The sequence below is a fragment of the Portunus trituberculatus genome, chromosome 28 (assembly GCF_017591435.1).
Source record: "Portunus trituberculatus isolate SZX2019 chromosome 28, ASM1759143v1, whole genome shotgun sequence".
NCBI classification, from domain to species: Eukaryota; Metazoa; Arthropoda; class Malacostraca; order Decapoda; family Portunidae; genus Portunus; species Portunus trituberculatus.
In genome coordinates this window covers 2,297,270-2,312,810 of record NC_059282.1, presented here as the reverse complement: position 1 = coordinate 2,312,810, position 15,541 = coordinate 2,297,270, and the positions used below count along the sequence as shown (strand labels likewise).

The following is a 15,541-nucleotide window of genomic DNA, read 5'->3' as shown; positions in this document are numbered from 1 at the left end:
CTACTGGCAACTTCCATTACTATAATTCTCGGTTAAAAGTTATGCTTTTACAAATGTTCCCAAAGATCTCTCTCTCTCTCTCTCTCCACACAGAATGCCGACCTAAGCTGTTTCTTCCACACCACTGCTGGAGGGCAAGATAATATTACTCAACAAGAGACCACTTGGGAAACAGGTGGCCAGCAATGACCAGAAATTCTCTCCTCCACATCCCCCTACCCAGCACTCACTCCCCCCACACGTTCACCCTTCTCTTCCACTCCACCCCATAACATTAAACATTCCTGCCTTGCCAACCCTGGAGAGGCGGGAAGTGGTTTAATAGTCATACACTAAACGACTTGATTCATCTTTTGAAAGGCAGAAACTTCACTGGATATTCACTCAGGCATGACTTTTGGGGCAATTCAGCCCTTCAAGATAAGAGCATCATTTGAAAATTGGAGTAAATATATAGTAGTACATCTTCGTCTCAACTCCCCTTCTCTGACTGGCAGTCTTCGGCCTCTTTCTCACCGCCGAAATGTTGCATCTTTTATCACTATTTTCATGCTATTCTATTGACCTTGCTAACTGCATGCCTCCCCTCCTCCTGTGGCCTTACTGCACAAGGGTTTCTTCTTCCACTCATCCCTTTTCTGTCCAACTCTAATGCAAGAGTTAACCACTACTCTCATACCTTTCACTGGTAAACTCTGGGACTCCCTGCCTGCTTCTGTATTTCCTTCTTCCTACGACTTGACTTCTTTTAAGAGAGGTGTCAAGACATTTGCTCCTTTCTTATCCTTTAGAGAACCAGCATCAAGTGGGCCTTTTTTTAACATTGTGTTGCCCTAGGCTGGCCTCTCCTACATAAAAAAAATAAACAAATAAATAAGAAAATAAAAAATCTTATATATCTTAACATTTCTTTATTGGTTACTGTATTCAACGGGACATAGTTCAAAGTTTATGGATACCATGAAGACCAATAGTTGAGACTCTTTCCATATACAAAACATCACAGTGATCAATCACAACAAACAGATGACACAAGCAGGTAGTGACAGTCTCTGCTGCTCAGGGACTAAGGCAATCACTCTCACGTCCAGTAATCTTTTAAAATACATGGTAACTAGTACATACTCTTAGGAACTTATGTAGATTATAATATATAAAATTAAGCTTTTCTTTATGGTAATGTGGTACAATCAGAACAAATACAACAAATCATCACATATTACAAGTATCTAATTCAGCTACTATGCATCAGGTGAGCTTCACTGGACTGACTCCGCCCCTCCATATCTTTCACACGGCTATCAATTATCATTTAGATGTTTAATCTTAACTGTTTGTGGCACTGAGTATTGGGAATAATAAACCTACGAATCACGAATGCTCCGATTATAGTTAACAACAAGAATTCTGTTTGATGCACATAAACAAGGTACAGTTACAAGCACAAGGGTTGCATTCAGTGTGGCTTCACCAACTATACCACACTCTTCACAATATATATAACTGCATATTACATCTTCTACCATTAACAATATACCCCAAAATTCTATGCATCCACAAAGTATACCTCACAAACTTATGTGAAAGATTCAAAGAATATTTACAAAGATATTTCTTGGTCCAGATTTGCAGGAGATACTGTCTTACAATATGAAGACAGATTTTACAGGATCATAATGTCCATATCAAACAGATGTTCTAATGACCTTAACAATGGACGCTTACTATATCAATAAACAATGAACTAATCATTATTCAATTAAAGCGCTTAAAAGACTCAGGGAAGGACAAAGTTTGCAAGGTGCATCTCATCATAAGAAAAATATGAATATGGTAATATTCTCTTTAACATAGTATGGAAACATAGAGAAATGTATCTGACTGTGGAACAGGTTTCTAGAATTAAATTAATCTAAACTGTAATTACAAAAAGGGATCATCATCAGAACGACTAAAGAAAAAATATATATTTATTTCCAGATAGTACTAAATTTTGATTTGGCAACTTGAATGTAATATTTACATCACTGTATCATTATGATGCATTCTTACCAAAACCAGACTGAACGAAAACAAAAACTAACTTTACCTTATGACAACCTGCTAGCACCTCTTGTCCAGCCCAGTGTCAGCATAGATGACGTGTCTCACCACTAGGGTCGAGCAAACTCACTATGGCATTACTTCACCTGAGTCAGACAAACTATCACTCAGATTACTGCATCTACTAACATATTATTTGCTAGCACAGCCTTGGATGCTAAAAATTTGGTTGAAAAATATCAGCATCCCACCCAACATTACATTTCTCTTAGGCTCTACACCACTTTCAATATGTAAACTTTTTCATGGCTCAGTTATAGTGAGATATATATTTTACCAAGTGAAGCAATAACAGAATAAATAACACTTCTCTCCTTAGATGTTACTATAGATACAACTGGCATAAAAATAGATGCTGATTAAACAACCTCTATGAAACATTACTGTTCTTTTTTAAGTGAACACTAATTAACTAGAATTACAGCCATTATTTGAATTTTCATTCTAAAGACAAATGGATTATAGTTTGATATGCTGATACATATTATGAATCAAGTATGAGGACTACACTAAAAGTAAATGCCTTCAAATATTTTCTTGAATACTTCTTTAAGTTAACATCTACTGCAGTTCAGTTCCCTAACATTAAGACATGTATGTAATATCATTTGTAGCTCCTTCTACTTTGTGTACTAAGACAACAGAAGCTTTCACTCAGTGTTCCAGAATTTTTTTCCCATCCCAGTCAAGTTCCACAAGATGTTTCTAATTCATTTGGCTCCTCCACATTTCCATATTTCAGTAATTTCACACACACACACACACATATATATATATATATATATATATATATATATATATATATATATATATATATATATATATATATATATATATATATATATATATATATATATATATATATATATATATATATATATATATATATATATATATATATATATATATATATATATATATATATATATATAATGATTTTATCAAATCCTACATTTACACAGCAATCAGTTTCCAGTTTCATGTCACCTCGTACATAAAATCTTGATCTAATTCAAGTGCATTTCAGTAAGATACATTAACCTATAGTCTTAATTTTTCTTTGTCAAAAATCTAATCTATAGGATCTAAAATACCACATAGATAAAATAGGCACAGGAGTTTGTGCGATATCTTCTCTATGGTATATGTCTTCATTACTTTCAACAGTCCCATCTTGACATTCCACATGTCCCTTACACTTAACTCAATGAGAAGCATGTAACTCAGTGAGAAGCATGTGGAGTGCTGTGGAAATCACTCATCTAAAGGAGCCAGGAAAAGTGAGACAATGGGTAGGTGAGACCAAAAACAAAACTTGTAAAAGAAGTTGTATGAACACCTGCATACATAAAATACTAAGTAAAAAGAAACACACTGAAATAGTTGGAACATACTTACAGAATACATAATAAAGTTTGTAAAGAATTGTACTTGAATGAAATTGAAGATACCAATAGAAGGTGATTCATATGCTGGAAGATGAAGTGTAAAGTACATGTGTGACAGCAGTGCTAGTAATGGTGGAGCACTGGAACAAATAAGAAGAGAGTATTCTAATCAGGTGAGGTGAAGACTTTTCTGCTAAGGCCATTCTCTTAGAAAACACTCCAGGATGAAGAAAGGTAGCAGAAACAGATAGATATATAAAGAGATAGACAGAAAAATAGAAAGATATATGGACAGTACCTGAAAGATGAAGTACCAGGGCAACATTTTCTAAAACAATAATGCCAACTTTGTGACTTTCTAAAAACAAACTATGTAATTTGCTATTGTTAACTTAAGAGAAAGGGATATAGACATCTTTCAGTGCTTCATAATAATTGTAGCATGAAGAGATATCACAGAAAACTAAATATGTAGTCCTGAAATATGATACTGAGCATATATATATATATATATATATATATATATATATATATATATATATATATATATATATATATATATATATATATATATATATATATATATATATATATATATATATATATATATATATATATATATATATATATATATATATATATATATATATATATATATATATATATATATATATATATATATATATATATATATATATATATATATATATATATATATATATATATATATATATATATATATATATTAGTTTCCCATCACTAATAGTATTCAAGGTAAAAATTGGAGGCATGCCTTTTAGAGCAATCTATATAGATATAAATGAAATATTTCTTGGCATTAAAGACACTTAATCTATGCATATATACCTGTACACTAAGATGATTTCTTATGTGACCAGAGAGGATCCAGTCCACTAAATGGATCACTTGGGTCATCCGTCTTCTTCAGACCTCCACTGCTAACATTCTCAAAGTTTTCTTTTGTTATCTTATTAGGCTTTCCCAGCACAGGTGGTTCAAGCTTGAATTGCTGTGGGTCCATACTGGCTGCCAAGCTTGGGGGAAGAGAAGAAAAGCCTGGGTCAACTGTTCCACTTGGTTTGCTTGGTGCTGCTGCTAGTGTGTCAACCTCCTTCTCTTTGGCCCCCTCATCACCCTTCACCCCAGTATCAAGGTCGGTATCAGCAATGCCTGTAGCTAATGTGGCTGAGGGATCTGATGTCATGACACTCTCTTTTGACACTGGTTCCTCGATGGCAGGTGATGAACCATTACAAGTGGCTGTGTTGCTGGAGGCCTGGTCTTCCTCACTGCCAGACTTTCCACTTTCTTGGTCTGTCACAGGAAAGAAGACTTTATCAGTGATGGCTAACTACATGCATTATCCAAACATTATCTGAACTGCTGTGTCTTACAAAATTAGCCTTCATCGGGAAGTGTATGAATATTTCTTAAAATCTAACAAAGGGATTCAGGAGTATAACTGATATTCTACTGAACAACATCCACACAAAACAAAATAATAACATCTTTTCCTTAGTTTTATCACAAGACTACTTTAGGCATGCAGACAGGGTAACAAGCCGGTTCATACCAAATCCAAGTTTGCTTTTAAGCCGGGAAAGGTCATATGATGAGAGGAGGTCAGCTGAGGGATGACGTACATGAGTTTTTTCTCTGGGACCCTCTTCAAATGTGGCCTTATTGGTCAAGATGCCACCTACAGGGAAGAGCAACACCTCAACACATGACTGGTGGGCAGTGTCAAAATGAACACTGCTGTGCATCATCTGATTTAATGACATCATCTATGCTTCACATCATAACTTATTCAAAATTATCCTCCACCTGATCTAATTTTCTACTCTTGTGTATAGAATGAGGTCTAGGAGAGCAAGACCTATTACTAATTGGGTTAAACTATACCAAAGATTAAATTCTAGCTGGACAGGAATGTTTTTTTTTTTTTTTTTTTTTGCAAAAATCTGCTTTAACTCTCCTACTAAGCATTGAAGAGTGACGCAAGAATGGCAAGGGACTCACGCTTCATCAGCACATCCTGGGCATAATAGAGAGCCGCAGAGAAGAGGAAGTACATGTGGTCCTTGTCCTGAACACCACCACGCCTCTGTTTGCTCAGGTCCACCACCAAGGATGTCAGGTCTATCAGGCTGCCACCTATACAATGTACACACATAGGAAAGCCTTAATTTTTCTTTTCCATTGTAAAGTTATGACTTGGAGACAAAATGAATACAGGAAACAACTCTTATGGCCTTATCTGCACAACGTCTTTTTCTCATGATCTGGATAGAACTTTTACAAGAGATTGATGTAATTTTTATCCTTGCAATCTAAGAACCTAATTAAAGTATATTACTGTGAAATGCAAGGGACATCATGGTACTGATCATGGCAGACAAGAAATCATTTTAAGAGGAGGTAAAACTAAGAAAAATTAATAAAATGTTACAGATGAAAATTGAAAATTAGTAAACAAATACAGTAAATAAAAATACAAAATCACACAATATAAATAATAATTAATACTTTGGAATCATGAAGTTATGTTGTCTTATAAGTATTTGTGAAACTGTACTTACTGGCATGAAGCTCTTTGATGAATGATGAGAGGACAGCAAGCACTCCAGATCGACCCAGGCCCGGAACACAGTGCACCACAACAGGTCGCATCTTGTTCCTCTGTTGGCGCTGGAAGGTGTGCACCTCTCCCACAAACTGTAGCAGTGGCCCTGGTGTCTCTGGCATGGCACTGGCACAAAGTAGTGGAAGAGCTGATCATCTGAACCATATTCACTTATAATCTTAGGACTATTGCCTTTTATTAATTTTCATGAATGGTGCTCATTTGTAATATGTAGAAAAAATCTTTGCTGCCATTCAATCTAGATATTTTATATTTCAGCAATTAATTTCAAACTAAGAAATAATTGTTTGCAATTATATTTTCTATGAGAACATGAAAAATGTAAATGAATAGGAATAAGTCTCAAATAATAAAGAATGACAATAATGGTTAATCACAGGGATGAGGTCCCTTTTGTTCTTTTACCTGGGAGGCCAACCAAGGAACTGTAAATGTATGATAACACGGGTGATCTTGGTAGTGCGATGGGTGACGTGCAGCACTCTGTGGCAAGCAGTGGAGGAGCTGCCTGACCGGAGGCTGTGCACCACCACTGTGAGGGGACCATAATCCACACTGCTGGACACTTCGTTTCCATGGTACACTTGTCCCTTCACCTGTCATCACAACATGACCAGTTTAAAAAGATGCCATTCATGCAAGGCACAATTAGTCCTCTACTACAGCACCCTGCAGTTTACATCCATATTCCCAGCAAAGTTACTCACCTCAGCATCAGAATTGAGGCACACAATAAGCTCCACTTGCTGTTCCCATACCATTGTCCAAAAGTCTAATAAGGTGGAAGTTGCTGGTGCTTGTGTCAGAATCATTGGGAAGCTGTCCTCCACTGACTTGAGCTGAAGTAAAATGTCATCAGTGTTACTTTTACATCTACAACTATTATCACTACCACCATCATCATTATTCAATGAAAATAATTATGAATAAAGAGTAAAGATTAAAACTGCATGGCATGCACAAACTGCATATTATGTAAAAAATATTCTCTAAAGAAATTATGACAAGACAGCCCAGGAATACCTTCAACAACAGCAAAAACAAGTACAATTTTCTTTGGATTAGTTCTTGCCACACCTAAATTTTACCTGTACATGTGAAGCATTGATGTAGTCATCTCGAGGGGATGAGGAGAGGATGACACGGGTGTGATCAAAGGGAAGGATGTCAGCAAACCTGTTCTTGAGAGGATAACACCGAGCCACTGACACTTTGAGATCACCACACTCCTTCTCCTGTGGAAGTAAGCATGTTCCCACCAAATAGAAAAAAGGACACTCTTAAACAAAAGTTGTATCTTAAAGCATAATATATTCATGAAAAAGTAAAGGCATGCACAAGTGAAGAAAAGTACAAACAAATTATTGTAGATATCTAAATACTAAATGATGAATAAGTTTTGTACAAGAAGGTGGAATAACATGCTTACCACACCATCAACCATCTCCTTCCACTTAAGCTCTAGATTTGTGGGTCCATTGAGAGATCTTCGGTCCAAACCCTCCACCACCTTGCTCAGTCGTTCAGTCTCTCCAGCGAGCTTCTGCAGCTTTTCATCATCCGTGAGAGGGTCCACCACACTAAGTTTACGACTCTGGAGTGTGAAACAGGCTTTCTTCATCATCTAATGCAGTGGTTCTTAACCCTTTTCAGTGCCCGTACCCTTTGATATCTCAGAAAAAATTTTTGTACACCCTCCAATATAAATACTATACAAACAAATGAAAAGGATTACTGATAGTGTTTACAGCACTAACTTAAAAAATTGAGACAAATATAGTAAGAGAAAAATTAGGAAAATATGTGTTTTGCTTTCTCATGGTAAATATCGGGTACCATTGCACTGGCTACCATGTCTTCTACCCCTAGGTTTAAGGTTTTGTACCCCTTGGGGGTACAGATACCCCAGGTTAAGAACTACTGATCTAATGGCAGTGATGTCCATGATAATAATAAGCAAATTTATTTTGTGCAAAAATATTTTGTAAAATATCATTGTTCAATTGACTGACAATTTATTTGCATTTTCTTCAAACAGAACTTTGTATACAGTCAAGATAAATTCAACTTGTATTAAAAGGGATCATCAGCAAAGAAGAGTTATTTGCTTCAGTCTTAGTTGAAACTATCCCTTATTAAGATGAAAAGGTTTGGAGTTGCACTGCCAATCAAAACTAAAGAAAAAAGAGCCATACTGCTTAAATATTTCTATTACTAAATGAGAGGCTTAATAAAGAAAGCAATACCATCATATGTACCTTGGCAAGAGCAGTCAGATCCAGTATGTTGGAGGACAGTGGTCCTGAAGATGTGGTGCTACTGGTACTAGTCACTACAGCAGTGTTCTGCAGTAACACACATGAAACTTACAGGCTCACTTCAACCAAGAATCATAAGCACCACACATACACATACAGCTAAAGTATATGACTAATATCTAAAAATAGCCTCATAAATGAGTAATACATCTACCTAAAAACATTTCCTAAATGGTTACAAAATTAGATTAATAATTTTGCAATTGCAAACTGAAATTATATTATCTGGTGACTTTTCCTTACTTACCCTGTTCAAATACAAGTGTAAACAGGGAATTAAACATATATTTAGAAATAAGTACCAAGAGGAAATTATTAAATCAATTTGTACCACCAATTGATGCTAACACTGACTGCCCGCAAACTTTTCAGGACTTTACAATGAAACTAATTTACTTCATATCACAAAACTCCTCAAGGAAACTCATCTAAGTGTGTCATGTTAAATAAACCTAAACACACAGTTTTGGTGTTGTTCATGGCTAATTACTGTTCCTTGTTTAGAGTAAATAGTTAAACAAATAAGTAATAGTAATCAAAGAAAATGAGAACAACCAGTAGACAAGTACACAAGACAGCATGCTATGGCAATGTTTTCTTAAATATCGCACAGGTGTGGGGAATGACACTTGCTGCTTCATAATTAATTAAATTAATATGACGGAAAAAAAAAAAATGGCACAGGGGAATTGCTAGGACTGGTGCAAAAGTATTGAAAGAAACCAGTATAGTAGTAGTAGTAATAATAATAATAATAATAATAATAATAATAATAATAATAATAATAATAATAATAATAATAATAATAAAAACTAGAAACCACCTTAATTATAAACTAGTTCACTGGTATGACAATCTTTTAAGGAAAAACCGACACTTGTAAAAGGAATACATTCCATAACAGTTTCAGTGATCATGAAAGATAGTGACAGTGATCGATGAAACTGTGTGGGTTTTCATCTTTTCTGAAGAAATTCCATCTAAACATTTTATATGGCACATACCATGTACTCAGTCAAATTGACATGTTTTCGGTTTTGTTGTATTCATGCTAATGCTAATTCACACAAGTCACTTTATTGTTACTGCTGCTGTGGCCACTACAGTGCTGTCAGGTCAAAACAATATTATTATGTGCACCACCTACACCATCATGCAGATACCACTCCCATTCACAAAAAAATAACAAAACTCATGCTTAGAAAATAAGTAAGTAAATAAACAAAGAAATAAAAAATAGTAATTACCACTATGCAACAAGTTGAAAGAAAACTAATTAATTGCAATTACTTTATTGATATTGCTCAGGTGCATAGTTGTTTTCAATCTTAATTGTCGGAGCTACATATAATGATCAGATATATGATGCATGCACTCTTATGTATCAATAAACAAATTACATACACCTCTTAAGCTGAACTTGATGATATATATATATATATATATATATATATATATATATATATATATATATATATATATATATATATATATATATATATATATATATATAACTACAACTGTATACAGAAAATATCTAAATACAGCATTTATGGTCAGCAGGAAATAAAAGTAAAGTTAATTTACCAGTGAATGAGATTCAGGAGTAACTGATGATCTTGTAAGAAATATTACCAAGATACAAGGAAGATGTATGAGCAAAATGGTTATCACAACCAAGCTGAAATACTGTAAATTATAATGTTCACAAGCTGAGGGTTGGTTCTGTTTAGGAATAGGAACCATCCAAGAAAAAGACAGCTATATCTCTGGAAGGTTGCACATCATTCATACAAGACTTGACAGCACAAATTACAGACAAGCGTAACAATAACCTAACCCGTATGCCTCTACCCTAAGTAAGGCAGCCACACAGCACTGATTAGACATGTACATATGTACATCAAAAATTTATAAAAATGTACATAAAATCAATGCTAAAAAGTGCCTTAATAATAAAAATGGCTCTATCACAAAATAACTTCATACTATAAAGAAAAGGAAGTTATGCACAGTGAAGCACAAGATCTACCAATGCCTGGTTGGATAGTAAATACCAGCATCCAGAATGAGACGTTAAGGGAAATTTTCTCAGTTAAAGGTTTCTGTTTGCTGCACACATGTATGTATATCGAGTAACACAAAATGTCAACACATCTCTAACTATAACAGCTTCTCAAGTATAATATATATGAATATATAAAGTTGTTTTTTTTATAAAACTATTCATCAATATATGAAACAACTTACTCAGTATGTTTTGATGTAATAGATATCACCATCATGAATAAATCTACATTTTCTTCAATGTACCTACTGTTACTATGTATTACTATTCTCCTCTGTACTTATGAGATCAAACTTTTCCCTGTAATGTTCCCTCAATCTAAACACGTTATAAATCATCTATATAACTAGCCAAGCACGCTGAGGCTCCAATATGTTAGTGCATTCAATCAATTGAAAAAAGACCCACTGGCATAAAGTATAGTTGCTGAAGGCTAAGCTGATTAGGAACCAACACCCACTCTTCCTCATACTTTCAACATGGTAGCTGTTTGGTAAACCAGTTGTGTATTGTCACTTCCCAAAATCTATAAAAAAAATTATGTATTACATTAAATGAGCTAAAGACAAAGGTTACTGAAATGGAGACTGAAAATATCTTTACATAAAAATTCTGAGTAATGTCAAGAGTATTATGAGTGGTCCAATCAACTGCCCCACTAAAGGGAAAGGTAGGGAACAAGGCTTCTAGACTCATGTAGCCTATACCAACTACAATGTCTGAGATAATTCCAATGTAAGTTTTGGATGCATCATATGATTCTCTCTCTCTCTCTCTCTCTCTCTCTCTCTCTCTCTCTCTCTCTCTCTCATACCTTTGCCCAATTATCCCTCAGGATGTGGTATAGACCATTTTCGGTCATTGATTAATAAATACAAAGGAGAACAGACCATTTTGCCTATAGCTCTTGTAGGAAAAAACACACACACACACACACACACACACACACACACACACACACACACACACACACACACACACACACAAGATCGCATAGTAAGAAACTGAGGAAGGGAAGATGTCTGAGAGATGTTAAAAAATATAGTTTCCCGCAAAGATGTGTTGAGACTTGGAACAGTTTGAGTGAGGAAGTGGTCTCAGCAACAAGTGTGCATAGTTTTAAAGAAAAATTGGATAAGTGTAGATATGGAGATGGGGCCACACGAGCATAAAGCCCAGGCCCTGTAAAACTACAACTAGGTAAATACAACTAGGTAAATACACACAGGCAAGATTGCCATCTCCCACCACTGCCTAGCTACAAGCTCACAACTCCCTGGCTATGCCCTGTATTCTGGTATGTGAACAGAAGCTACAATGTGGAAAAAAGCAGTACTAAAATGCCTCAACCTGTATAGATATTTTGAACAGTTTTCATAAAGCAAACTGTCCTTCTAAAAGTAAATAGCTAAGACAAAATATCATGCTTCATTTCTCTGCATGAATTTCAATAAGATAGAAAGATCCTATCAAAGTATTTCTTTGTCACTTTTTATGACACATTGGATATATGGTCGTGGTATCGCTCTAACAGAACTGTGGAGCATATATGAAATATCCTGTGCACAACAGAAAAAAACAAATAATGGCTTTTAAGGTTTTGGAGTTGTGTTCTTGGATTAAAAATTGAATAGCTTCAAAATAATCAAATGTGAATATTTTCATATTAAGTTCACAGACAATTTCATGCTTCTGGTAATCCTTAATTATTCTTGATATGTCAAGTATCATGTTAATTAACAGATGAACTTATGAATGTTTGCATTCAATCCATAAAAATATTAAGAGTGACAGTCTATAGATCCACAAGTAAATAAATTCATGGCACAACATCCTGCAATAAGTAGAAAGAGACCACAGACATAGTAAACTGTAAAGCTACTTGCATTATTTGTGGTCGGATGTTTTGCATATCTTGTCATGATAAGGAGTCATTATTTCTTAAAAAATAGCATAGTGTTGTCTCCTTAATTCAAAGGATGGACTGTCTATTCCTGCTTTGCTACCTTAACCACTTCATATAAAACGATATGGTTTTTCTGGATCATTCATCTCTTGTGCCCCGTATGTAATCACTTTGATCAACTCATTTATAACAAGTTAACTTTAATGCTCCTTACTCTACCAACAGGCATCTCTGTAATACTGTGTTGTCATAGAACAAAGTCTTCAGAACACAAACACAATGAAGAACAAGAAAACTAAGGACAGTTATTCCAAAAGACTTACACTTGACACTATGTTGGGCAAGTTGCTTCCTGTAACTGGCACCTGATGGGTGGAGGCAGCAGCAGCAGCAGCAGCAGCAGATGAGGTGACATCGGGAGCTAAGGTAGACTGAACAGGAGCAGGTCCTCTCTCACCAGCAGGTTCAACTGAATGCCTGCTCCCTGCTGGCTGAGGTGTGAGGGGGGACCACTGAGAGCTGGGAGAAGTCAACTCAATGCCAGACAGGAGATCCAAGTTAGAAATTCCAGATGTTGATGAAGAGGCAGGGGCTGCTGTGGTGGTAGTGGCAGTAGTAGTGGTGGTGGTGGTGGTGGTGGCATTGGTGATGGTTCTTTGTGGGTGCTGGGGAGGCAGTGCAGCCTGTTTGGGCAGCTGCTGCTGTGGCTGAAGAGGTTGCTGGGGTTGAACAGCTTGTTGTCGTGGCTGCATGGGCATTTGCTGTGGTTGATGTGGATGTTGTGGGTATGAATATTGCTGAGATTGATGAGGGTACTGCTGAGGCTGTCCTGGATGTTGCTGAGGCTTTGCAGGGTACTGATGTGCCTGGTGCTGTGGGTATGCTTGTTGTGAATAAGTATGACTAGGTTGTTGTTGTTGTGGCTGCTGCTGTTGTTGCTGTGGCTGCTGCTGTTGTTGTTGTGGTTGCTGCTGTTGTTGCTGTGGTTGCTGCTGTTGTTGCTGTGGCTGCTGCTGCTGTTGCTGTGGCTGCTGCTGTTGTGGTTGCTGCAACTGACCAGGTCTTGGTTGGTACTGTGGCTGGTGCCCACTATACTGTGCCCACATCATGGGATTATTATATTGAACTTGAGAATATGAGTTTGGAATGGGCACTTGGCTGACTTTTGGACCCACCTTGTTACTGTCTGTAGTAACAGTGGGCATTGGTGTGGTGGTGGTAGCCACAGTGTTAAGAGAGTACTCTGACAAGCCAGACTTGCTTGTGTTTGTGGATGTGGAACCTGCCAGACTGACACTGGTGGATGATATGCCAACCTGGGGATAATTGGCATACATATTCCAATGAGTGTAAAGATTTGCTGCTTGTGGTGTTGTTACTGATGGGCTAGTAGAGTAAGTTTGAGCAGGGTGTCTGGGTCCCTGCTGGGTGCTAACTGGCGGCTGCTCTTTGTTGGTAGAGGTCATCTGGCCTGCAGAGATAGACTGGTTAGAGTACACCACACCACCAGCTTTGCTGTCACCATTAGGTCTGCTGTTTGCCGAGTAGTGAGAGCCGGCCTGAATGTACATAGAGGAAATAGTGAAATGACCAGCTTGATTCTGTGAATACTGATATGGGTGGTAGCTCTGAGGGGTTGCCATCCCTGGTGCTGCTGGTGTTGGGGCAGCACCTGGCTGATGCTGGTGATAGTTGTAATAACCCTGGGTACCGGCAGCACCTGACTGTGGCATCTGTGTGGTCCCTGTCACCCCGCTGGTTGTTGCTGGGTGTGAACCTGCCGTGTACCCTACGGGCACAGATGCTGCATACCCTGAGACAGGTTGGGACTGCTGTGGTTGCTGAGTTTGCTGTGGTTGTTGAGTTTGCTGTGGATGCTGTTGTTGTTGCTGTGGATGTTGTGGATGCTGGGGTGGTGGTTGCTGTGAGTGCTGGGGTTGGGGCTGCTGTGGTTGCTGAGCCAGCTGTGGTCGCTGGGGCTGCTGCTGAGTGGCTGTAGTTGGACCACTGTGCTGTGGTGGGATGTGAGGCATACCCGAGGCCGTAGCTGAAGCTGTTGCTGTGCTTGTAGAACCTGCAGACACATTATTATACCCATAGTATGAGTACTGAGAACCATAATTAAAAGGACTGCCATACTGGCCTCCAGTCTGTGAGGCATGTAGCTTCCAGTAGGAGTTGCTGTGGTGGGAACTGGCTGAGGGGCAGTTGCTGTGGTTGCAGGTGCTGGAGCAGGGACGTTTGATGCTGGTACAGTGGAATGCTGGGCTGGAGGATAAGCCATCCCACCAGAGGCAGCTGGATAAGATGCTCCAGGCTGTTGAGGATAGTATTGGCTACCAGGTGCACCATAAGGGCTTTTGTATGGGGAACCAGAGCCATGTGGGGCAGGAGAGGGAGCTGGAGAGGGAGCAGAGGGTGGGTAGGCTGAGGCTGCACCTGAATAGCTTGTAGTGTAACCTGCCCCACTACTCTGGCCACTGCATGAAGTCAAGGGATCATTCTGTTCTGAACCTAAGGGAGCAGGTCTCACACCACTGACATAAGAGGCAGCAGGATCATACCCTGCAGTCCCAGGATGAGTAGATGCCATGCTACCAGCTGCAACTCCTGCAGCACCCACACTACTGCCACCCTTCATATGCTGTAGGTAGTCTTTTAGTTTGGGTCCAGATGTTCCTGAAGTTACCTCTATACTGGTGGATTGGCCAGGCATCACAGGAGGCTTCTTAGATCCAAGAGCACCTCCGGTAAATTTCTTCACATTTGCAGATAGCACCTCTTCCCTCTCCTCATCCTGTACTCTGCACACTGACTTGACTCGGGAAGACAACTTGTTTACCTGTCCCTCCAGTTTGTGGTAAAATTCCTCAGCATCCTCTGCTTTCTTCAGGATGTTGAGATATGCACTGTATGCTGCCATCAAGGAAGAAATAGTTTCCGTCCGCTGAGCTTGCACCTGGTTAGTGAGCCTCCGTGTGGTGGCATAAGCAGCATTGGCTTCTGAGAGTGCTTGCAGGATGTTGGCTTGAGCAGCCATATTTTGTTCCAGTAGACCAACCTAAGGCAACAACAGAAACAAAACCATGA

The 15,541-nt window shown here is 37.9% G+C and overlaps 1 protein-coding gene across 1 annotated transcript in view; it reads right to left on the bottom strand.

Moving 5' to 3' along the window:
* Positions 1-896: 896 nt before the first annotated feature.
* The window catches only part of LOC123510369 (tyrosine-protein phosphatase non-receptor type 23-like), a 27,000-nt gene continuing 12,355 nt past the window's right edge, over positions 897-15,541 (bottom strand). The window contains 12 exon segments of the mRNA XM_045265476.1: positions 897-2,189; positions 4,359-4,826; positions 5,086-5,211; positions 5,535-5,669; positions 6,095-6,264; positions 6,565-6,755; positions 6,867-6,998; positions 7,248-7,394; positions 7,589-7,753; positions 8,418-8,504; positions 12,775-14,337; positions 14,340-15,512. Coding sequence (XP_045121411.1) covers positions 4,366-4,826; positions 5,086-5,211; positions 5,535-5,669; positions 6,095-6,264; positions 6,565-6,755; positions 6,867-6,998; positions 7,248-7,394; positions 7,589-7,753; positions 8,418-8,504; positions 12,775-14,337; positions 14,340-15,512 — 4,350 coding nt within the window. The 3' untranslated portion in view covers positions 897-2,189; positions 4,359-4,365.